At 44.1% G+C, this 26,396-nt stretch overlaps 1 protein-coding gene across 4 annotated transcripts in view; it reads left to right on the top strand.

Annotated features, from left to right (window-relative positions):
• The window catches only part of LOC146797710 (plasma membrane calcium-transporting ATPase 2-like), a 2,176,758-nt gene that overhangs the window by 1,646,500 nt on the left and 503,862 nt on the right, over window positions 1-26,396 (top strand). For all 4 annotated transcript variants that reach the window (XM_085624877.1, XM_085624876.1, XM_085624878.1 and 1 more), the window contains one exon: window positions 6,068-6,193. In XM_085624877.1, coding sequence (XP_085481003.1) covers window positions 6,068-6,193 — 126 coding nt within the window. The remainder of the gene's footprint in view (window positions 1-6,067; window positions 6,194-26,396) is intronic.

The following is a 26,396-nucleotide window of genomic DNA, read 5'->3' as shown; positions in this document are numbered from 1 at the left end:
GAATCCTATACATTTAATGGTGTTCATACACCTGTGATGAAGTTCATGCACATTACGTGCAACCGTGCATATTTCTCAAGCACGAAAGCTAGATTTCCAGTCATGGACTCCCACAAAATTTTGCTTTCACCACCATCTGTATGGAGACAACTTTTACTGTTAGCATAGCATAGCCTTTCACTTTTTCTCTGTCAAAAAGCATTTCACACCCACTCCCACACTATGAAACACTTCTTTCTCTCACTCCCACCCCATGGATCATCCTATGACGCTATGAAGCAGCTTTTCTTTCCCACCCACAGAAAGCATTTTACTGCTGTTCAAACCCTGCAGAACAGTATTTCTCTCCAGTACTATGGAACGGCATTTTCTCTCACTTCTACCCCGTGGAATAGACTTTTTTTCCACCACTACAGAAGTCATTCACTCTCACTCGAAAACAGTGAAAGAATCTTCTGTCACCAGTGAATCTATGGGCAGCTTTCATAACCAACTGAAAGTGCAGCCTTTCACTCTCTCACCCACTCATTGAAAGTCTTTCACTCTCACTCCGATGCTGCATCATATTTTTCCTCTTTTTGGGTTGCCATAGAAGGTCCACACAGTCAAATCATCCGTTTTATCATGTCTGGAATATGACAATGAGATAACTTGAAATAATTTAAAAAGAAGTGACACAACAGCTTCTGCACCTTAAGATTGACAACCACTTTTCACCAGGTCTGAAGGGTTAACACTTGTTGTTGCCAGATCTACCTTTAGACTACTATTCATTATGAACAAGGCACTAAGTTGATAATGACCAACGTTTACACAGCTAAAAATCAAGAAGTACTACCAGAAAAATAATGCTATGTTCCAGCTTTGCGCCACAAGTAATTATTTTGCCCTGTAAGAAGAAAGCAGTCAGTGGTACATTGTTAGATTTGGGGGTCTCTAGTTGGCATAGGTAGGTACCTGTGACAAAAAGGGACCCTTGCGTCTAGTCAGGGTAAAGGGGTACACTCCTAAAATAACCCCTGCTCACCCCCTTGGTAGCTTGGCACGAGCAGACAGGCTTATATCAGAGGCAGTGTGTAAGCGTTTGTGAACACATACAGTAATCAAGTGACAACACTACAGATGGACGCCTCATAGGTTTTATATAAAAAATAAGTATTCTCTATATAGACATCACAAGACCACAACCGACTCAAATCCACAATACTGTTACTTTAAAATGGTAGACTTAGCTTAGTTCTCTTAAAATGGTAAATGCGACAGTCAGAGTTCAATGTACCTTAAGATGCGACACGCAGGGCAACGAAAGGGTTGCAAGGACGGTGATGCGTTGAAGATCCGGTGCAAAGAAACAAAGATTGCGCTTCCTTCTTGATGCAACACAGTTCCTGGAGATGCGGTGGCGCCTGATGTGAGGTCGATCCTCTTCTCCGGCGATGAGCCGCGACAGGCCCTGCCACACGCTTCCCAGAGATGCGGCGGCGTCTGATGCAACGTCGATTCTCTTCTCTGGCGATGCGAGGTGCTTCGGTGGACCTGCGAGGACTCAATGATTCTTCTACAACACGCTTCCTGGTGATGCGGCGGCGTCTGATGCGACGTCGATCCTCTTCTCCGGTGATGCGAGGCGCTTCGTGTTGTGAAGCGGCAGTTCGGCGACACGCTTCTTGTTCTTGAGTCACGCTTCCAGCTCCTTGCGACACGCAAGTCCTCAAAAAGTCCAGCACAACTGCAGGCACTTCAAAAGAACTCTTGGGGAGCTGGTGGGTGAAGTCTGTTGGCCCTGAGACTTCTGCAGGAGGCAAGCTCTTTTCCAAGCCATTGGAGATTCTTCACAAGTTGAATAAAGTGCACACAAAGTCCTTTCTCCTTTCTTTGGCAGTCAGGCAAACACTGCAGGCCCCAAGCAGCACTTCAGCCTAGGGATAGTCTCTCCTCAGTTTCTTCTGGTTCCACTCCTCAGCAAAGGTTTCTTCTTGTTTCCCAAAATGATCTAAATTTCTTGGGTTTGGGTCCCGATATTTATACCCAGTTTCCCTTTGTTCTCTGAAGGCAGAGAGGCCTTTGACTAGTCCAAACCAGTTCTGGTCAGTCCTGGAGCACTTTGTTGACAAGACTCCTTCTTTCCTTTCAGAATGCAGGGCAGGGACATAAGACACACCACAGGAGGTGGAGCCAGCATTGTGGAGGGAAGGCACAGCCTTATTCAGGTCCCAGGTGCAACTCCTCCCACCCATCTAGATGCAGATCTCTCTATTCAGCCCTGTGCTGACTCACCCAGCCTCCTGGAATTTCCCCAGCCCCTGTCACTCAAACTCCAGACAAGGAATACACAGCCTAGCAGAGGCAGGTTTGGATGGTTAGACAAGAAAATACATACTTTTTAAAAGTGGTATTTTCAAACACAAAATGTTAAAACCAACTTCACTAAAAGATGTATTTTATCATTCTGAGTTCAGGCATACTAAACTCGAATTTCTACCATGTTCCCTGAGTCAGTTAGGATTATAAGATGTAATAATCAAACTGCCCATTCTGGCCTATGGAGAACAGGTAGCCTTGCAATAGTGAAAAACGAAAATGGCTGTAATTCACTATTAGAGTATGCCACACACACCAGGGCATGTCCTACCTTATACTTACAATGCACCCTGCCCTTGGGCCTATCATAGGGGTGTCTGATATGAAGAAAAGGGAAGGTTTAGGGACTGGCAAGTGGGTGCACTTGCCCAGTCAGCATGACAGTACCAGACTGCACGCAGGCTCTGCAATGGCAGGACTTAGACACATTTTTACAGGCTGCTTCTGTGGGTGGCATAACCAGTGCTGCAAGCCCACCAGCAGTATTTGGGTTACCAGCCCTGGGCACTCCTGGTGCACTGTACTAGGGTCTGACAGGTAAACTAAACCAACCAATCATGGAATCACTAATTCATACATCAATTTACCATGGGGAGCACTTGCACTGTGGCACTGGACAGCAGTGGCACAGTGCCCAAAGCATCTAACACCAGCAAAAACACATGAGGCAACAGCAAAATAATGGAAGGGAGATGCACGCCAAGGTGCCAGGTCTAACATACATCCTTTTCTATTCAAACTGTCAAACTATGAAATTCACTCCCTGACAAGATATATACTACCATAAATCATATGGAGTTTAGAAGGATGCTGAAAACATGGATATTCCCCAATTAAACCTCAAAGTACAAAATAGAGTAAGGATCTCTCTGGCAGCAGAAATGTTAACTTTGTGATATAACTAAGAAAATAGGACCCCCGTTTATGAGGATTTGGTGTGGGGCAGTGCATCAAGAGCAGCCCTATGCCAAAGTGAAAAGGCAGGAATTCTCCGTATTTATGCAATACAGCGCATTCCTGTCTTTTGCCCCAGCATTGTTGCTATTTCAGCAGCCTAGTGCCAACGTAGGCAGCCTTGCACCATGGTACAAGTTTGTCTTAATCGTTGGCAGGATTGTTTTGGGTACCTTCCTGCACAGAAGCAATCCTAAGAGGTGTTTCCCTCTCTCAATGTGTGCTGCAGAATGCAGCACATACAAAAAGAGGAAAAAACAAGAAGAAATACAATTATTTCTCCTCGTTAGGCATCACCTTGAGAGGCGTAGGGTTTTTTAGCTTCCACGGGTTTACATGCTCTAGTAAATCTGCGGGATTGTCAAAATCCTTAGGTGTTGAATGGGAAAACCCATCACAGCGCCCACAGAATGTCTCGAGAGAGCAGAGCAAGGCAATGCAGCAATTTGTGCTACCTTTCCTTACTCCAATTCTCTGACACTGCTTAGGCTACTAGAGACTTTCCTGCCTTCCTATCCCCTACACCATATTCTCCATGAATTCTGACCACACTGCCTCCATTCTCTAATCCCTGATTATCTCTTACAACGTTTGAAAGGCCTTTTAAAAATCACCAAGTCATTTTCCCAGTTACATTTACATGTGTCATTCTGAACATTCAAGCACCTTCTTGTCTTGCTTCAAATGTTCTAGGTTTATCCTCATAATTATGAAACCCCCTGCATGCTCTTCCATCCCTTTTAACAGCAGGACCATCTGCTTATTTGCCTTCTCAAAAATTCTAAAAAGTTTTATTTTAAATATTTGAACTACCACATAATCTGTGATGATGATGATACTCCACACAAATGCCCCTGCACTAAGATTAGCCTCTCCATGTATCATGTTTTACTGGGGAATACCTAATACAGTAATTTATCTTCAATTGTTATCCTTCCCAATCTTGGCCTATCTTTTGCCTTCAATACTGTTAACATTGATGTCTTCACTGGCTTAAGCATCAGAGAGTCAGCACACCAGATGTTGTTACCCCACGTTAATTCCTCTAAATGCTCTCTACATATCCTCATCTTCTCAGGGTGCACCTACTCATATGGAGACATGCTTACATCTTTTGGTTTCTGTTATCGCTTTTCTTACAATGGCAACATTATTTTGTCTATTTTGCTTCACTCACAGTTACACAGGAAGTCCAAATAGTGATCTGCCCTTCTGCAGTCTAGTGCTGGCTGTCCACCAACTGCCAGACCATCCTCCCTTTCAAGAACAACATCTTTTCATTTCCCTCATCTCTCCCCCATATTTCATTCTCTCCTCTAACTCTTCCCTTAAACTGTGTGATATTTGGTTGTTATTTGTACAGCACTCATATGCCTAAAAGCACTTTGGACCTTATTTATGAAGACCTGCAACACTTTTATGCCACAGTTTTGTCACTTTTTGTGACATTGCTTCGGCGTAAATATTGCCCCACGTTGTACCATATTTACAAAGTGAAACATCTAAGCAGATGCTTCACTTTGTAAAAAGCCTGTCCTACATTATACTTGTGTCAGGTATAATGTATACAGGGTGTTTGTTCCCCCGCAAGAAAGCCTTGTAGAAGTGTCGCAGTGAAATCTATCAGATTTCACTGCGACATTTTTTAGGACGCTAATGCATCAATATCTTACTCCTGCCTCACAGCAGGCATAAGATGGATGCAGGCCCTTTCAAATGAGGCTTGTCCCATGTGAAAGGACACATTGCTGGAGTTGTGTCTGTTTTCAGACACACCCCAGCAATGCGTCACTTTTGTGCCTACAGATATGTCAGCACTACTGACATATCTGTAACTCCTGCGACATAGTGCAACATACATTAAATACGGCACATCCATGGTATCGCAAGGCGGGCACAGTAAAAACTGTTGCATCGCTGTTTTCACGCAGCGATGCAACAGTTTTCTATAAATGAGGTCCTTAGTTTTATTAGAATCAATCACCCAAAATGAGAAGGCACTTTTGTAGATTTCTAGCAGAGACAACTCAGACAGTGACACAAGAAAAACAAACTAATTCAAATCCAAGAAACCATGGCACTTTGCTGGTACAATCAGTTTAAAACTGGAAATTCCTCCAATGTCCCCATAATCACTAAGCCAACATTGTCATAAAAGTGTTAATTCTGTGCACCACTATCCTCCTCAATTACCTCTCTTTAGTTCTTTGAAAACTTCGTTAACTTTGCAAATCATACCCTAATCATCATTCGTATGGAACCATATTTCTAGTCAAAGACTTAGATTTTTCATCCTACAGCCACTCATCAGCCCTAAACTCTGTTTACTTCTTCATAATTTGGCTAGTGATCTCATCCTATACCCTTTATGGGAAATGCCCTCCCCTTGTCCCCTAATATCAACACTTAAGGACATTCCATAACTTTAAGCTGGGACCTCTCTTCTACAGCTCTCATCCCTAACCACTTCTCCTGTGTCTTGGACGCTTCCTAGATACGTCCTGGTTTCTAAGTGGCAAATATCTCCATTTGCTATTTAAATCCCTTTTTCCACCACATTCACCACCACAAAAAGTGCACTGTGTTCAATGATGAATCAGGAAATTATATCTATGCCATTTCTTCTCTCCCCTCCCTCCTCGTTTCATGTCCAATTTATAATCAAATTATTTTAGATTGACTCTTTCACTGTTACGCTTTGTGCAGCACTTCTTCACTTCATGTGTGATCATTTTGGCTATTCGACTTACAGGTGATCTTCTACCTACTGATGGGGTTTTTATTCAAGGAAACGACCTGAAAATTGATGAGAGTTCCTTAACGGGGGAGTCTGATCAAGTACGCAAATCAGTGGATAAGGATCCCATGTTGCTGTCGGGTAAGTTACCAACAGATGCAAATGATGCTTACCAACATGTGAAGCTGATTAGAATGCTAGGTTTGTTGGAGTAAAGTAAGTTTTGGATGTTATCTTTTCCCAGTTATTATAAAATGGGACAGTAAAGTCAAGTGATAAACTTATATATTCACATGCTGTGTTATTTATCATATTGCGTATGTCAGCTCAACCATACCAGTGCATTTCAGTATGTTTGTCAAGCAGCAGGGCCGGACTGGCTGTAGTGGGCACCAGGCATTTCCCCAGTGGGCCAGAGGGGTGGGGGCTGGTTTTGAGCCCGTGGGGGATGGTTTTGTCACTGGGGGCTGGTTTTGCAGCAATGCCACAATATCGTCCCCCTGTAACAAAAGCGGAAGCCGTGCTTCTTGCTACACCCATCCCCGCCCCTCCCTCCCCTCCCAGGGCCGGACCAGCAGCAATCTGCCAGGGCTGGTTGCTGTTCACAGTACTACCTTGTCAAGCAGTGCTTATTGGCAAGGTCGGAAGCCATCCAAATGAATTAACTTCAAAAAGACTCACTAAATGCATCACTCCTGATTGACCAAAATTGTTGTATTGTATTGTATTGTATGAATACTTATATAGCGCACTGTGACCCTTCGGGTATCCAAGCGCTGTATTTATCATTTGTCACCTCACATTAGTAAAGCTTTATGTATGAAACACTTGGTTATTTAAACGGCATGTCATTAAAATAAAGGAATTTCCTGAATGCTGTTTGTTCAACCTCTTTTGGGACCCTATCAGCACAATTTTCACGTTATCCAGATACAATACAAATTAAACGAGCCGTGTGCCCACACTGTAAGGTTTTTCTCTTACCACAGTATTCATTTTTCACGGGGAACGTGTTTGTTATAATGGGTCTGTACTAAAGTCTATTCTCTTGAGTCCTTCAATAACATGTGCTTAGAAGGGCTGTAAAACAAACAATTGATCTGTGTTCGAGATCTGTGTGAGCATGTCATTAAGATCCTGCTATGAAAGTGATGTACGTTTTTCTTCGTATCCTCTGAAAACTGTTAATGTGGCACATAGCTGAAATATTGTCAATTGGTTTACGTTATTGGAATATTTACATTTGTGCATCTACTAGAAAGAGGTAAACAGGTTTGCCTCAAAAGTGGAATTTGCTTATTTTACTTACTGAAAGGAACTGGGTCAGTATTAAAGATTCTATGCAATCTCCATTCTGCACGGTTTCAGCCAATACTGAAAATTGCCCCCCATTCCCACCCACAACTTTGACGATGCTTGGATTTTTATGATAATTGCATGCTTGAATTGACACACCACACCTAAAAATAGTCACATTCATTGTGAATGTTGTTTTCATGATGCTTGTTCCTGTTTGATATGAGTACAAGTGAAATATGAAAGAGCAGTCAGGAGTAGTCAAGAGTGCAGTACTAAAAGGCTATGAATGAGACTGACGCCTAAGAGAAAGGCGAAAAACACATCCACGCTTCAAAAAGCCGCCCTGACTTGTCCTTCACTGACATAACTTCAGTAGTGAATGTTTCTGTCTCTACAGATAAACAGTCTCTATCTTGCCCATATCTTATTCCTCAACTAAAGTTTCGACAGAATCTAAAAAGTTATGATCAGCTTTACACATCAAATATGCACAGACTATTTCAGTACTCGACCACCAAAGTTCTCCATTTTCATCATCATAATAGGCATCGCATCTTGATTACACATTCTATGCCCTTGCCTCTTACATCTAAACCTTTGTCATGCACAGCATAAGAAAGATGCAGGTTTGGAAGGGGAGCAGCATTAACCCCTTCGACGCGCATGACGGAACGGTTCCGTCATGCACGTCGGTTGCGCTGTGCGCATGACGGAACCGTTCCGTCATGGCCCCGCCCGCGCACGGAATCTTCAGCGTGGCGCGGAAATCCGCGCCGCGCTGAAGAGGTTAAAGGTCTTTGGTTTTATCTATCAATACCAGTGGTTAATTTGTAAAATAATAAGTGTCGGGGTCTTGTCAGGAGGCAGCTTGCACCAGGCCATTTCTCCTGTTAGCGCCGCCTAAGACAGAACCAACTACATATGCGGGGAGAGGATGTGGCGTAATGACCAGAGCTGCCAACCTCGGAGCTGGGAAACCAGGTTTGAGTCTCCGTGTTAGCTCAACATCCTGTGATTCTGGGCAAATCATTTAATCTCCCTGTTGTGAATGAATGTGTCCTCAACTGGTGTACCCAGCTGATGTGAGAACGAGCAGCGCACTCGCTGCAACAATCTACGAGCTACAGTGAAGCCTCAACCGGCTTCACCCTGTGGTCCACCAGCCAGAAATTTTAGAACTTTGAGTTTACCAGTCTAGCTGGGACGGAAGTGCAACCGGCAGAGAGATCTACTACACATTTTCAGCTTGCCTATTAGCCCTGAAGAATTCTTGGGGTATCCCCCAGATGAAACACGTGTTGGCTGGGCAATCGTTCAGAAATTAAAAAAAAACAACAATTAAGACTTCTGAATATTCTTCTTCTTGTGTAATTTACAGTGATGACACTGTTACACCAACCTATGTGAAGTTGTGATACAGAGAAATTGCTCCTCATGCACCATCAACGTGTGCACAGGCCCATTGTTATTGTGTCCTCAACTGGTGTTCATGAAAAGCTCAGGTCTTGATGACTAAGTACCGGTGCTGAGCACTATAAACCACCGCCTCAAATTAAGCATTGATCAATACCATAGACCATTTGTACATGATACCTGTTTCGGTAATATGACTATGTCCTCTACCAACTAGATTAACATTTGTATCCATTTGAATGTTCTAGTAGGACATAAATCGTAAAGATTAGCAGTTAGAAGTTTGGAGTCGAATGTAATTGAAGCTCAATCTATATAGAAGGATAAACAACATCTACTTACATCCTATAATTTGTCTGAATTTAGGGCTTGTGTTTTCAAACCAGTATGTTTAGGTATTGGTGTTTACACTAGAGGCTAACCAATGAATTTAGTGTTGAGCACTGAACTCATGGGGCTTAATAATATAGTCACAGAACTTGTGAAATTTGAACTAAACAGAAGGGAGCAATAAGCCATTATTAGAGGAGGTAATGTTTATTGGTAGTCTGTAAACAAAACGTGATGACCTGTAATATGCATTTCTGTAAGTTATTGTTTGATTTAATGCAATAACTCAAATACAATGTTTACCATTGTGACATACTGTACCAAACCAACATACAAATATCACACACAGAACAAAATACCAGGCTCCATCCTCTACCTCTGATCTCAGCTGTCCACTGGTTAAACTTTCTTATGTATCACACATACAACAGATCCTACCCTGCTTCTCAACGGATACAACAACAACACACCAGCTCCTACACTAAGCCTCACTTATGGTCATGCATGAATTCAAAAGACCTTTCTATGCACTTCAGAGTGTGTCCTTAACTCTGATCACGTTTCAAAGATGTTAGATTGCTATCAAATGTCCTATCTCACCCAAATGTCATTGTGGCCTCACTAGAAAATATAATGAATGTCTGCCTTTCATCCTACCACTCAGCTACACATTCTACTCTTATATTGGGTCCCAAATCTACAGTTCAATTCCCTATTAGAAACTAGATTCATTTATCCAACAATGACATCGAAGACCTAGAGTATGGTTCAAATATAAGGCTACTTAACTCTCAGACATTTCACCTTCTCCCTACAGTTACCAGCAAAGGGAAAAGAGCAACCTCACACAACAGTAAAGGAAGCCTCCTAAAGAACAACACTGTAGAAGTGAAACACCAGTGAATCACCTTAGCAGCTTTACACCGTCCTCTTCACCTGCCTCTAGCACAACTGCAAAGCAGCAGTGAAATACAGCCTGGGGCTTACTAACTTAATCACGTCAAACAACCTGGATTATATCTTCTTGGCCAAAACCTGGTTGAATGATTACTCTCATCAACTGTTGTACCTTATTGTCATACCTGAATACTCCCTTATCCACCTACATAGATCTAAGAAAAGTGGCACTAGGGTATCGGTTTTGCAGAAATACTCCAAAAAGGAAAGCAACGCCCATTTTCACCCTCATCCACTATAGATATTCATCCCAGTAATGTTAAACCCCCATGAGCAAAAATCTTGAGGCTACGAAAGCAGTGCTCTTAAGTTGCCACCACTGGGCAGCCCAGGTGACCTACTCAATAGTTAAGAGACCTGCAAAAAATTTGATACAGCCCACTACCTTCCAAATTCGGATGCATAACTTAGAGTCATCCCCACAGATCAGCATCAACAAAGTCCCTAAAGAATTGAATGAAGGTAAGAAATCCTCAGATCTGCTGAACAAATTTGTCTTCGGAAGCCCTCCTGGGTGAGCCTGGTGCATCTCTTAATAGAATTGACCCCCTGGTACGTCCAAATTAAAAGCAACACATGCAAATCTCATATTCCCAGTCAAATTAACCAATCTACAATGCCCAACTCAAAGGACTTCACCATCATCTCCAAAGAAAGGTGTGAGGTAATCACCTCCCATGGAAGGTAAAGAAGGCCGAAGTTCTTTGTCACACAAATTAAAAATTCCAAAGCCATAACAAACACACCTCAAAATTTAAATGGTTTATTGCCCTTGTTTACAAATGGCACCACTATAGTCCTGCTCAGCACAATGTCCAAAACTAAGAACTCTTCTGATTTCTCTGAACCTGTTTCAACTCGCCTCCCAAAGAATATTTCTATTCTTTTACACACTGTTGGCTTACACTAATTAATACATCTCTGCCCCAAAGAATAGTTTAATACATTTTTCAAAAATAGTCAAGTATCATCCTTACTAATATAACACACAGGACAGATATAGCACATCTAAATATTTGTTTTCCCTTTTTATTATTCCAGTGTTGTCAACAGTCATAGAGATCTGTGTGCAGTCCCAGCTCAAACACCACAGTGCATAAAATCACCTAGTGGATAAGTTCCAAAACAGGATGTAACCCGGCGAACACAAACTTAAAAATGGTTGATGACACGCCCATCAATTTAGACAAAGAGGACGCCTGCATGTTTTCTACTCCTTCACTTGCTTATGACATTATGTACCAGCCCATTCTCCTGAAAACTCTTGAAGAGAAAATACAAACAATGGCACGATCTGGAGCTGATTCGACTTGTGTTTGGAAATCCAGAGTCCACTTCCTACAGTTGTCCAAATTTCTCTATAAACTAGTGATGTTCCAAGCCCTTGTTTTGTTAAAACTCAAGAAAGCAAACTTACTACTCACTGGAAATCCCAAATTGTATTCTATTCCCTTTAAAACAGACCTCTCTGTTGCAATCAAAATAGCCCTGTGACAGGAAAGTTCCATCATATCTCCCATATTCTTGTTTCTCTGAAGTATCTCTCTGTTTAAGCAAGGAATAACTCCAAACTAGATTGTATCATGCATAGCGCTATATTTCATGGATTCCCCAACAACCTTACTTCAACGGGTGAATAACATCCTACTTGAGACACCAGTATTTAAGAGGGTATAAATGTCTTAAAGAATCCTCCTTTGGAAGTGCATCTAAGTTAGCAGATTCAAGACCCCCAGACCATGGAATAGTTGTGTTTTATGATAATCTTTTTTTAAAAGCTGAGAGCCCTGCTGTTTCAGCACTATTTATAAATCCTGCGTGACACAGTCTCTGAAATTTGTACTATCTCAGAAAATGTCATGATCCTAATAGTTGCTAGTTGCCCTGGCAGTTTTAGTCACTCTAAGCAAATATATTCTTATAATAGACTCGTATTCCAACATAATAATACATTCATTATTATACATCATAACCTGTTACTTTACTACCCAATTAGTTTTGTCCACGCTATTGAAACTGTGAATAAATAAATATGACATTATTTAGAAAAGGAACTCTGCTCTATTGAATCTAACGTAATGTTGCTCATTGCTAATTTGATAACTTCCTGCTCTTGACGCATGGCTCTGTATATTCTGTTGAGCCCAACAAGATATAACTTCACAAAAGATGGTTTCATCTTTTTAAAGATTTATTTCTGTCCCATTTGATAATGTAGGGTGACGTGTTAGGCTAGACAAAATATCAAAAATGGCTTAAAAGCCAGTGATAACTTCAGTGTGATTCCATTTCAGTAGCTGCGTTGAATGTTCAACTGCACATTGCACTTATGTCACTCATTTTAATCTTCTGACTTTGGGTTGTCTGTGTAGCATGATGAGGATACATTAGGGGTTAAAATGAGGCCACTGATAAAGCCCAAGTGGAAGAGAAGGGTTGAATATGAACTTCTACACTCATTACTAAAGTTAGGAAATGAACTGATTGGAAATTGCTGCTGAGCGAGTTGTGTGGTGTTGGTGGGACAGTTCACCTGTGGAAACACTGATGTACATGGTTCATCCCTTATACCTTAAAGGTGCTGCTTCTCTTTTACATTCAGCTCAACTTCGAGCTGGGTTCAACTTCTGCATCTGGGCCATGCAATGCACATTAGCCCATAAAAGTAGATATATCTTTAAATTGTGTTAAGGATTGCACTACAGAAGTTATCTTTCCTAGGCAAAATCTTGGTGGTATATTTTGGCTACTTGCAGGGAGGACTAAGAAACAAACCAAGAGTCTCCATCAATTTTACACATGCCATTTATCCAGCTTTCCTTTTGCACTTCTGTGTATAAATTAGATGGATGACCATTCTCATAGTGGTATCATCACCATTTACTGCCTGCATATCATCTGCAAAGGGAATGATTATTTGTAAGACCACTTGATTAGCCTTCATTGTGAGTTAAAAACCTGAAAGATGTGTTGCTGTTCTATGGCATTAAATAGTCAACCAGAGCAGTAAAGCAAGTAGAGGGTGCATTTCCACCTTGATTAAACTTCTTGTGTGAGTGAATGTGAAGGAATGAATTAAGTTATCCTATATCTTAAAAACCATTCAAAAATATTAGTCTTGATTTAATCACTTATAAACAGGTTTGCAACCTTTTTCCTTCAGTAACAATGAGATGGTTTCATATGGCATGGCTGACCACCGTATGCCTTGGAGTCAAGTTCTTGAAGGGCGCACAATGGGCAGTGACGCACATGTTGCCTGCAGACACCCCACAACTCTAAATGTACGGGTGAACTATGCACACCGTTGTCACCTTCTTTGCATTCAATCAATCAATCAACCATTTGTAGAGCGCACTACTCACCCGTGAGGGTCTGAAAGGCGCTGGTGGGGTGGGCTGCTACTGTTCGAACAACCAGGTCTTGAGGAGTCTCCTGAAGGTCAGCAGGTCCTGGGTCTGTCGCAGGTGGATGGGGAGGGCATTGGCAACAAAGGCTAAGAGTAATCTGTGGCACAGTTGATCTGTGTGGCTTGGAATACGCAATTCTGGACAAATGATTGGCTTAATGCACCGGAACCACTCTCCTTCAGCAAGAAGCAATGGGATGAGGACAGGCAACAATATTGTAGCTAGTTTCCATTGGAGTATAATATCCAGTAGATGACATTGATGAGTCTCTGTTTTACTGGGGAAATGAGACTTGATTGAGATTTGTTTACTTGTCAGCAATACCAATGGCATTATTGAAGGTATAGTTATGCCTCTACAGTACGAAAAGCACCCTATGTGTGAGGGAGCCTAGGTGGCATACCTGTGCCAGCTTGAGGATCTTCTTGATGAAGATACCTTAGGAACAGCTCCTGATGTCCTGACAATGGAGTATGATCTGACAGCTGGGACACCATTCTTATCTTATGATTCATTGAGCAATGTAGTAGTTGTACAACGGACTGCAGCCACTTGATGTGTTTTTGTACCAAAAGGTATGAATTTTTACCTTCCTAATTATGCAATTGGGTCTCAGTGTCTGCTAAGTCTCTAGAAGACACTTTGTTATTGCAGATAGAGCAGATTGCAATGTGTCTAAGGGCCTTTTAAAGGACCACAAATTTCAAATGAGGGATTTTTTTTTCTGATGACTTAGTATGACTGAAAGGGGGGCTTTGGTGGTGATGGTGGCAAAAGAAACAGCGGGGGCAAAGTAATGAGCCATGTTCAGGGGGTGATTCATTGCTGTGTTCTACTGCTGCTGCACTTACAGCTGTTCCAGGTGTACAGTGGTATATTTTCTTCTTCAAGGGCAAAAAGCGGGGTACCAGGGATAGCATTTCACCAAGAACACTATTTTCTCCTTACTTCAGTAACCATATAAAATGAGTTGTAAAGGTTGCAGCCTCCACTATACAGCAATACATACATTCCCAAACATATTACACCCCCCCTTCCAGCAGTCCCTGGCTCTGGACAGCATTTTTTTTTTCTCCCCCAAGAAAATAATGAGCTAGAATTACAAAATGATAATGCCATTTGTGTTTAACACAATTTGCAATGACTCAAACCAGCTCGTGTCGAACATAAACCCACTTAAAAATAATTTACCTGACTGCCACAAAGCAAAACTGACAATAGGTGCTGCAGTGGGCAAGGGTTTTCTTCCAGTCCAGACGTTATCCAAAACAAGAAGCAATCTAGGAAATATATATACTTTATTCGATCAAAAATATGATCATTCACATCTTAAATACAATACATCATACAAACAATTAAAATGACATTAAAAAAGTTCATTAAAAATGTTCTGTAATATAAAACAGACTCGTGATTCATCCAATGTAAAAACACAATACTCAAGATCATAGGGCCAAGTTAGATTAAATTAACAAGTCTAGGGTTCGGATACAAGATTACCCATTTTAGACCTCTTCCACCAGGCAAACAATAAAAATCTTGAGATAGGAAACACTAGCCAACTTGTGGTATCTGATCTGAAAATATATGTGGCTTCCGAGGGACAATTAAAAGATAAAATGTGACAAACAGGAGCTATCTTGGTTTTCCTGAGGTCAGCATAGAGGGGGCAACAGAAGAGAAAGTGCTCAGGGGTATCAGGAAAAATATGGCATGAGGGGCATAATGGATTAACGGACACATTTCCCCAGGTACTTCTTCCTGCATTTCGAGGAAGAGCGACCTAGGAAATGCCACCAGAGACAATGCAAGCATCAGGAAAGAAAGTCCACATATTATCGGTGCGAGGCCTGTTCCTACCAACAGTACTCTTTTACTAATTTTTCTCTGGCTGAAAGCAGTTTTAAAACTGGTTTCCACCAGGAAAGGAGGGGTCCTGTTAGAGACAGTGCAAAGAAAGCTCTTCAATCCCTGTTTCAGAAAAGAAATCGGATCTAGCATTGGCAATGCCAATAGATCTGGCTTTAAAAGAGTTTTAAATGGTCATGTGAGGTATTACAAGTAGATAGCACGTGAATGGATATGTATGTGTGTAGAATCAAAGAACTGTAGAATAATATTGGTGTAGTTTAAAAGGTCAAGTGACAGTTGCTCTGTTAAGCCAGACCTAAAAACTCCATGTAGGTTAATGACTGTCCTCCTCCCATCTGTGCTTCAGTCACATAAAAGCACCACAAATTATATAGCTATCTCAGACAATTTAAATGTGTGTGCCTGTGAAAGTTAAATCTCGGGCAGCTGGTTTAATGAACACAATTATCACAGCTGTGGGAGAGCAAGCACGTTTTTGTGGAAGTACACGACTTGTGCCCAATCAAATCATGTACTCCTGCCTTCCAGCGTGTGGGCGGAGCCACAACCTCTCTCCTGGCCTTCTCACATAATTGTCTAGAGACAGTTGCACTGACAAGCCAGACCATCAACAAATAATGTTGATAGGGGAAATATTCTGCACATTCCGTCCAAGCGATTGATTTGTGACAAAATGTTCTTGCACATCCAGTTTCACGTATGCTCGAAAGAAAAGCTTTAGGTACATGAGCAAAAACTACACAATTGTGATGCAAATCTAGCTGTTGCTAAAAAAAAAAACACAAAAAAAAACGGGTGAGTGAAAAAGTTTTGCACAGCATGGTGCCGATTAGGATCCTGGAAAAAATTTCCCCAACCCAATTGAATCTGGACTTTTTTCCGTACAAATGGTAAAAGCGCTGTACAAACTGCCAAGTACGATTCGTATGGGAAAAAGTCCATACGAATTGCATTGGGAAAATTCCCCCACACGTCCTCGGGTCGGGAAAAGTCTCCGACACGTCCCCGGACATTTTTACGTACAAATGGGAAAACTAAAGTCCCAATGCGCAATTGCGATCCGTCCCATCCGTCCGATTGTACAACTGCATGGAAAAAAGACCGTCCGGAGCGAACTCCCATAGCATCCATGGAGATGTCCAAACAAGTGCCCGGTACGCGCCGTACCCCCCCCCCAGCCCCCCGTATGTACGGAGCGTACCCACCCGCCCCCCGTATGTACGGGGCGTACCCCCGTACCCCCCAGCCTCCCGTATGTACGGAGCATACCCCTGTACCCCCCAGCCCCCCGTATGTACGGAGCGTACCCCCTGGGGGTCCGCACTGTACATACGGGGGGCTGGGGGGTACAGGGGTACGCCCCATACATACGAGGGGCTGGGGGGTACAGGGGTACGCTCCGTACATACGGGGGGCGGGGGGGTACGGCACGTACCGGGCCCCCTAATCAGCTCGCATCGCCGCGTACTTAGCTTTTCCGGCACTTTTTGGGTGCCGTAAAAATATTCCCATCCGGACTGCAGTCGGTGCGAATCGTAATTGCTGGTATGTAAAAACATGCCTAACTCCGTCCGGACGTCACGTCCGCGGTGTCCCGGATCACATTTGTATGTATTTTTCTGTCGGTTGGTCTTTTTTCCGATTCGTACGGAAATGGTGTTTCCGTACGAATCGTAATTGCATGTTTGTAAAGTTTTACAACCCGGTACGAGTCGGACGGAGAAAACGCTCCAACCCACGGTTTGTACCGGGTTTTTCCAGGATCGTAATCGGCCCCCATGTGTCTCGATGGGTATTGAGAAGTGATCAAGGACACACAGAGAAATTTACACAGTATTGTAGTGTACTGACATTCACAAACGTTCACAGAGTGACACATTTACACCTAATGGACCTGTGTAATCAGTGTTAGAGATAGAAAAAATCCGTCTGGTTTAAAATGGAACACTATGCCTGCATAAAGCATACTTTGCATACATTGCACTTAGTTATGGATAAATAAATGGATCCAGGGCCAAAAAGAAATGACTTACTGAAATAATGCATTTCCTGCAGACCGATGCGTGTAACCTTAAGGTCACAGGTTTTAGTCCAGTGGGGTGCATTTGACATCTCATTCTATTGAGCTCGGCTGCCATAGGGAGTTTGCAGCCATTTCTGCAATCCAGATAGTAAAGTCAAAGCACACTTGCTCTCCCCAGGGATTAAGTCAGATAATAGTTGATTGAATTCGTGCCATGAAATACAACATTCCGAGTTTGTGCCTTGAACGGGAAAACGATAAAAATGACTACTACTTGTGGACCCTGGAATGTGGGATGCTGATCCACTCGGTAAACACCGAACACCTCGGTGAGGTAGTAGTGCCTGTAATCAGCACTTATAAACAATTCTATTCAATTAGCAGTACTTATTATACGGCTGTATTCTATGGCAAGCAGTATTAATTTACTTACCTAGGGGCATATTATCAAGCACGACGTTAAAATTATCGCCGCTTTAGCGACACAAAACTGCTAATGCGGCGATAATGGGCTTGATAATATGCCCTTGAGAATTCCCATAAAAGCCCATGTTGAAACGGCAATAATTTTAAAGCCGATTCTTGATAATATGCCCCCCAGTTCGAACAATTCAGAGGCCACGTGTAACTTCATGTAAATGGCGGATAGGTAGTTAATTAGAATATGCTTTTGTCCTGCTCTCTGTGAACAGATCATATGCTGCATTATTTCTAAAACGAGCTTAAACGTTGCCAAAACCTCACATGAATTTGTCACAACGTTTATGGGAATGCTCATAAATGTACAAGAAATGGTGGTTCCTGCTGAATCTCTTCATCCACTTCCAAAAAAATTTCCACCGAACCAGGCGATTGAGACTCAAAACTGGGTCACAGCCATCATGCACTCATCCCTCATTAACATATTTGCTTACATAACTGTTCCATTTATTAGCTGACAATTATGTTTTATTCATAATGTGATAGCAATTTTGACTCTAGCGCCAAAATCAGCGTTCCACTTGTATTTGTTGAAATGCCGATTATGTTTGTGGAAGTTAAAATTATAGATTCCTCGGTTCCTTTGAACATCAATAGCCATAACCTTTTTGCAACATCACATGCATTCATTGATTGCAGAAGAGGAGAAGCGCTATGTTTGCTCAACATCATTAAAGATGTTTTCAGTTTGCTGATTGTAAACACCCTGTTTGTAAGAACACACCAGTCTCAGCATTAAAGACACGGGCCAGTATGCATGCTGGATGATGTGACCTGCCAAAGAACACTAACGTACAAACTGGGATCATTGATTGTTGCTTTATAATCTTTCCTGCAACATCATTGAAGTTTCCACCCTGCGTGGCTTTTCCTGACCTTGTAGATATAGAGTGAGGAACGCAGTGCAAGTCAGGGCGTTGCCTCGCACTACGATGGGGAGCCGTGCGATGTTATGGTGGGTGTTCCCAGTAACACTCATGGCTTTCGACACATTCCCATATTTACAACAATATGGAATCCTGGGACTGTGTCAATATCCGACGCCATCCCAAGGTAGGATTAGGGAAGGTGCAACAGAACAAATAACATTATTTCTCCTCGTTATTTCCTCTACATATACACACAGAAAGAAGAAATCGCATCCATTGATTTTTTTTTCAGAAGGAAGGTGACCCTTCCTGCACACAAATATTAAATATTCAATATTCATACTTTAGTTGTTCCTAGCGCCAAGACACCTCCGGGTATTTGTGCGCTCAATAAATTACATTATTATTAACATCCCTACAGCGCAGACACCCTTGCACCATGCTGCAAGGGTGCCTGCATTGGTGAATGGCAGACATTTGTGCCCCAGCGCTGTGGAAGAGAACAGGAATGTGCTGTGTCTTATAGATATGGTGCATTCATGCCCTTTTCCTTTGACGTTTGGCAGCACCACCGGAGGATTGCGGTGCTTCCCTATGCCAAAACCTGTAAATTAGGCCCTTAATGTTAACCTTCTAACTCCTGTGAACAACTGATATGGATCACCATCAACATAAATATTTCCAGTTCCAGGGGATGTACTACCAACTCATGACCAGCTGCATCTCCTGGAATTGGATTCTGCTGAGGGTGACAGACTGCAAACCCTCGACCAAGACACCCTTCAGCAAATCCTGGACTCCATTCAAACACCATCTCTGGTCACAGGAAGGGCTGACAGCATTGCAGGGTGTCCAGATAATCTGCCTCTCATCCACCAAACACCACCTGACAGCCCAACCCCAGGCCGGGACTCCAAGGACCCTTAAATAATTTTCCAACATTGTGTAGTAGGAGTCCAGTGGGAGCTGGTAGGTGAGGTGCAGGCGGGGATGGAGACTGTGGCGGGCACCCTAGAGGTAGTCCATAGGTGCCTAAGGACCTATAAGGACACCTCGGAGGCTGTAAGAAGTACCTACCCTGCGCTCCATGGCTTGGAGCAGTCCGTGGCTGACATTGCTGGTGTTGTGAGCAAGTGCTCTGCCAAAGTGGCACAAGTGAGGTTGCCAACCAGCTGGGGGCGATACTAAACATCCTGGAGTCCATGGAGCGGAAGCAGGACTCCTGCATACCAACAATTGGTGGTTACCACTGTGATGCTGCAGATGTGTTGGCAAACCAGAAGGGTCTTCTCTGTGCATTGTTGCCTCACTCGTTGGTGCAGGAAAATGCTACTAGGAACGGTGGATCCACATCTTCAGCCCCTGATGTGTGTGCCTCTGTCAGCTCCAGGAACTTCAACACTACCCTCATGGGATGCACCACACAACAGAGGAGGAATATATGTACTGCAGCTCTTTGCAAAAAAAATCTACCTGGTAGCATATCTCTGTGCCACATGGGCTGTTTGTCCACTGACCTGTGCTTATGGCTTTGCCAATGTAACTCTCAACAGGTAATGTCCTCCATTTGCTCACCCTCCTGTTGATTTCATTCACTCACTCACTCTCCAACCCCAGCTCCAACGGCAACGACATCCCACCCTTGCAAGCCCTGTGCGACTCCCTCGCCACCTTCTTCCACCGGAAAATCACCGACATCCATGACAGCTTCAGACCCCGGATGGCCCCTGCCGACCACACCGCACCAAACCCACCGCACCTCGCCATCCACGACACCCTGACAACCTGGGCCAACGTGAGCATCGAGGACACAATCAAGACCATGGGACCAATCCACTCCGGATCCCCGTCCGACCCTCTCCCGCACCACATCTTCAACAAAGCCAGCAACTCCATCGCACCCCACCTGCACAAAATCATCAACCTCTCCTTCGAGACCACCACCTTCCCTGAGAACTGGAAGCACGCAGAGATCAACGCCCTACTGAAGAAACCCAAGGCGGATCCAAGCGACCTCAAGAACTTCCGGTCCTTCTCCCTGCTTCTGTTCCTAGCAAAGGTCATCGAGAAGATAGTAAACACCCAGCTCACCCGCCACCTCGAAGACAGCAACATCCTGGACCCGTCCCAATCAGGATTCCGCAGCAACCACAGCACCGAGACTGCCCTCATCGCCGCCACAGACGACATTAGGATCCTGCTAGACAATGGTGAGACGGCGGCCCTCATCCTCCTAGACCTCTCCGCTGCCTACGACACCATCTGCCACCGCACTATACGCACACGCCTCCACGATGCCGGGATCCAAGAGAAGGCCCTGGACTGGACCTCCTCCTTCCTCTCCGGCAGAACTCAGAGAGTCCGCCTCCCCCCGTTCCGATCCGATGCCTCCAAGATCATCTGCGGCGTCCCTCAAGGATCTTCCCTCAGCCCGACGCTGTTCAACGTCTACATGGCTCCACTAGCATGCATCGCCCGACAACACGACCTCAACATAATCTCCTACGCCGACGACTCTCAGCTGATCCTCTCCCTCACCAAGGACCCCCTCACCGCCAAATCCAACCTCCACCAGGGAATGAAGGCAGTCGTAGACTGGATGGAGGACAGCCGCCTCAAACTGAACACAGACAAGACGGAAATCCTCATCCTCGGGTCCAACCCCTCCTCTTGGGACGACTCTTGGTGGCCCACATCACTGGGGTCCCCCCCAGCCCCCACCTACCACGCACGCAACCTGGGAGTCATCCTCAACTCGAAACTCTCCATGGCCAAACAAGTCAACGCAGTCTCCTCCACCTGCTTCAACACCCTCCGCATGCTCCGCAAGATCTACAGATGGATCCCGACAAACACGAGGAAAACAGTCACCCAGGCCCTAGTCAACAGCAGGCAAGACTACGGCAACACCCTCTACGCCGGAGCCTCGTCCAAGCTCATCAACAGACTACAAAGAATCCAGAACGCCTCTGCACGCCTGATCCTCGACGTCCCGCGTGGCGACCACATCACCCCCCACCTGAGGAACCTGCACTGGCTCCCAGTCGACAAAGGAATCTCCTTCAAGCTCCTGATCCACGCACACAAGGCACTCCACAAAACCGGCCCAGCCTAGCTCAACAGTCGACTCTCCTTCTACGTACCCAACAGGAAACTCCGCTCCGCTGACCACGCCCTGGCCACGGTCCCACGCATCCGGAGAACTACTTCCGGAGGCAGATCCTTCTCCCACCGCGCCGCCAAGACCTGGAACTCCCTCCCCCTTTACCTGCAACAAACCGAAGACCTGCTGACCTTCAGGAGACAACTCAAGACCTGACTCTTCGACCAATAGCAGCAGCTCTTTCCCCCCCAGCACCTTGAAACCTTCACGGGTATGTAGTGCGCTTTACAAATTAGTGATTGATTGATTGATTGATTGATTGATTGATTGATTGATTGATTGATGTGTTGACATTCTATGTGGACTTTCATTCCTAATGATATTTGATCCTCACTGGAACACCCCTCTCCTCAACATGTCCCAGGATATGTATCCCCATGGACTCTGTCTGGGCTCACAAACTATGTTGGGGTTGTTGTCCCAAGCATTGCCACTTTGCTCCTCAGTCCATGTTTCAATAAAACGTTTTTACGGAATCAGCATGTTGTATTTCTGGTCATGATTGGAATAAGTAGACCATGGTGGATGTGCTGACCCTTAAGACTCTACCTAAGATCTAAAGCATGGGTTCCCACAAACATTTTCCTAGGGGCCACAAATTATGGTCTGTGGTGTGACCGAGGGCCGCGCTGATACTAGCAGGGTGGCAGTCAGGAGATATGGGGTTTGTAAGGTGGGTGCAGGGGAAGCGAAGCATGTACATGTAGTGGCTGAATTGCACAATGTGAAACCAGAAAACCTGGGATCAATCCTGGCTCCCCACTTGACCAAATTTTGTGATTCTAGGCAATTGTTATTTTTTCTCACTTTCCCTCCTTTTCCTTCTCTTGTGTTTGATTTAATGAACTATGCTCTTGTCAATTTATAATAGCAACCCAGACCACCCAGAGGGTGCACATAAAATCTGACTTGCCTCTTAGTTTACTATTGGCATTGTTTTCAGTGTTGGTGGAAGCATGAATGTTTTTAAATTAACGAAATACACGTTTTTGAGTTTTGAAGAGACTTTATCAAATTTTTACACATTTGTTGTAAAATGTCTTTTAGAAATGAAGGTGTTTCTAAAGTTAAGTGCTGCAAGGCTTTCATTCTGAATGTTATTGCTGAGTCATGGTAGCAGCAAACCAGTGCTGCTGTTCACCAAGGGACCGCATAAAAAGGTCAGGAGGGTCACAAGTGGCCCCCATGCCGTACTTTGAGTATCACTGATCTAAAGGATAATGTGTTTCTGCGAGTCAGGGGTAAATATGAACAGTGCATCCTAAATCGTTTATGTGATCCTTATCTGCTACTAAAATAGTAAGTAGTTACACAAGGTCACATGCATGAAGTGCAACAATTGTCAAACAGTCAATGGTAAGACGGAATGTTGTTTCTGCCCATGTGGGTGATACTACCATGCATATTAGCGAGAAAACAACAGTGATGCTACAACAAAATGGTGCTAGAGAGAGCGGGTAAGTGACTATCAGTCTGACACCAAACACATCCTAGATTAGTCAAGATGGTTTGACTCTATTATCCAAAGAAAACATGTAGCATCACATACACACACTGTGCTGCATTAGGTTAATATCTCTTTTGGGCTGTGTGCCTATTCATAGCAAGGGTGCCACTTATGGTGACCAATCACATTTGAAGATCCCTTAAGTGGCACCATTGCTAACTTGAAATGATTGACTCCTTATGTGCTCCATCTAGTAACATGTTTACAAACACTGGCAGGTACTCCTGCAGCACGTGCATAACCCAACCTAAGCAGATGTCACAAATGGCATGCTGTGCAGTTCGTAATGCAAGAATCAGGCAATTCGTAATGCACCAATCAGGCAGTTCGTACTGCAAAAATAATGCAATTCGTAATGCAACAATCAGACAGTCCATAATGCAAAACGAATGCACTTCGTAATGCAACAATCAGGCAGTTCGTAATGCAAAATAAGACACTTCGAATGCAACAATCAGGCAGTTCGTAATGCAAAAATAAGGCACTTCATAATTCAACAATCAGGCAGTTCGTAATGCAAAAGTAATGTACTTCGGCACCGATTGCAGTGCTCTGTACAGTCTCTATGCCACTCTTGTTGACTTGCAGTCAGCTACTGCCAAAACATGCCCCTAAAACAGTTATGATGGAAAGCAAAGTGCAGTTCCACACTCCGGCCCCGGTACTGCCACTCCTCGGCCCATACGGGTCACGATACGGGCTTGAGCGGAGTCTCGCGCTGCAAAGATGGGAAAGGCCTTGAGCCTTTCTCTCGTAGCCCGCACCCCGCCCCAGTCAGCGACACATGCACGCTCGCTGAGCGTTACCTGGGGAGTGCGATCTCACTCTCCTCTCCTCGCGGCTTGGGCCTCTGGTGCGACTTCGTTGATCTTGGGCATTGGAACTCGGACCCCGACGGTGATGGTTGGAGGTCTCTCCTTGGCAAAGGCAGGCTTGGGACGGCGGCAGTGACTTCTCACAGCTCCTCTGGAGGTGCCAGTCCAGGCCGATGGTAATGACGATCGCAGCACTTCTGGTCACGCTGTCGATTGAAGCAGAGAACAAGACTGCTCCTGGACACACAGCCAGGGGGCAATTGTCACGAAGGTCTCAGGCTGCCACAGGGCACATGCACACAGCGTCACTGAGACTCACTTGAGCTCCGGGTGTACACGATCACAGGACAATCCTCACGAAGGTCTCAGGCTGCACAAACCACACGCACACAGCATCGCTGAGACTCACTTGGATGCTGGGTGCACACAATCACGGGGCAGTTCTTACGAAGGTCTCAGGCTGCATGAAGCACACAGCGTCGCTGAGACACACATGGAAACGTTTATGTTGCTGAATTTCCACAATAGGGAGCCAGCTCTCCTCGGGCCCTTGGAGACACGTTACTTCGGGACACAGCACACAGGAAAGTCCTTTCAAGCAGGGGGACACAGCACACAGCAAAGTCCCTTAGCCTCTCCTTAGTTAAATCAGAAAACTGCAGGCCAGCTCCAGAACACACAGCAATGGTCAGTCCTTCTCTTCAGTCTCTACAGCTGTTTTTTCTTGGCAGAGGTTCCTCTTGACCGTGAAGTAGTTTCCATTCTTTTCAGTCTTGATCATTCCAAAGTCCAGGGGTTTCAGCTCTTATAGTTATACCCCTAAATGTCTTTGAAGTCTCTGTGTTCAGGGGGCACTGACCCCTGTCCAAACCAGTTCTGGGTGTCTCCCTGCCAGTGACACCTTCTTCTTTTAACAGTGGAGGTCTGGTCCTCAATCACTCAGGAGGAGATGGAGCCATTGTTTTATGGCAGCAGCCCAGGCCTCTTCACCTCCAGGGGCTACTCCTCCCCCCTACACTCCAGATGCAGGTCAGCCGTGACTGTCTCACCTACTCCTCCCCTGGGTCAAGACATTCACCAGATCCTATCACATTCAAATCCAGACAGTCAATTCACAACCAGGCAGAGACACACATAATTGTTAGAACAAAAAACCAGCCACTTCCAAAAGCGCGGTTTCTAAACACACAATTCAAAAACCACCTTCACAAAAAGATGTGTTATTAAATTGTAAGTTTAGGCGCACTAAACTTCATCTCTCCAACTTAAACCTATGGGAAGATAGGCTGGAACAATATTACACAGCCTCCCCCATTCTGTCTTATGGGCAAGATGGCCTTGCAACAGTGAACAAAGAAATAGTGAGCATTTCACTGTCAGGACGTGATACACACCGTAGTACATGTCCTACCTTTCACATACACTGCACGCTGCCCAGGGGGGTACTGTGGGTCTACCATAGGGGTGTCTGATGTGCATAAAAAGGGAAGGGTAAGGCCTGGCAAGTCGGGGGACTTTTCAGGCCAACAAGGCAGTTTAACAAACTGCGCGCTGGCACTGCTCTCTTTTCAGGGCTACTTATGTGGGTGGCATAATTTGTGCTGCAGGCCCACTAGTAGCATTTGTATTACCAGCCCTGGCACACATAGTGCACTTTTCTAGGGACTTTACTAGTAAGACAAACATGCCAATTATGGACAACCAATTACCATTACACTTTATACAGGGAGCACTTGCACTTTGACACTGATCAGCAGTGGCAAAGTGCCCAAAGCATCTAAGATGGCAACACCATGTCGGAAAAAAGGTCTAGGGGGAAGGCAAAAAGTTTAGGGAACTTTAGTCAAAAAGGGCCAACAAAGTGTAAAACAGAATTTATTTAACACACTACTAATCTTAACATCTAAAAACTACAACCTACACTAATTGTTTCTATCTAAACTATGTCTAATCTAACTTACCAACACTATCCTAACTTAAAACTAACCTAACCTTCGTAACTTTAACTTATCTTACTCTACACATATACCACAGCAGAAAGGTTAAATATCCACCACCGGCCCCCTCATAATACATTTGCACATGAGACTAACATAAGAGCTATACACAAACTACCTAAACATTAAAACCTAAACAAATATATAATTTAATTTTTTTTAAATTTGTTTAGGTTTTATTTTTTAAACATATACTAAATATCAACCCC

The sequence above is a fragment of the Triturus cristatus genome, chromosome 9 (assembly GCF_964204655.1).
Source record: "Triturus cristatus chromosome 9, aTriCri1.1, whole genome shotgun sequence".
In the NCBI taxonomy this organism is placed as follows: domain Eukaryota; kingdom Metazoa; phylum Chordata; class Amphibia; order Caudata; family Salamandridae; genus Triturus; species Triturus cristatus.
The sequence above is the reverse complement of the archived record's forward strand: the minus strand, read 5'-3'. Positions and strand labels throughout refer to the sequence as shown.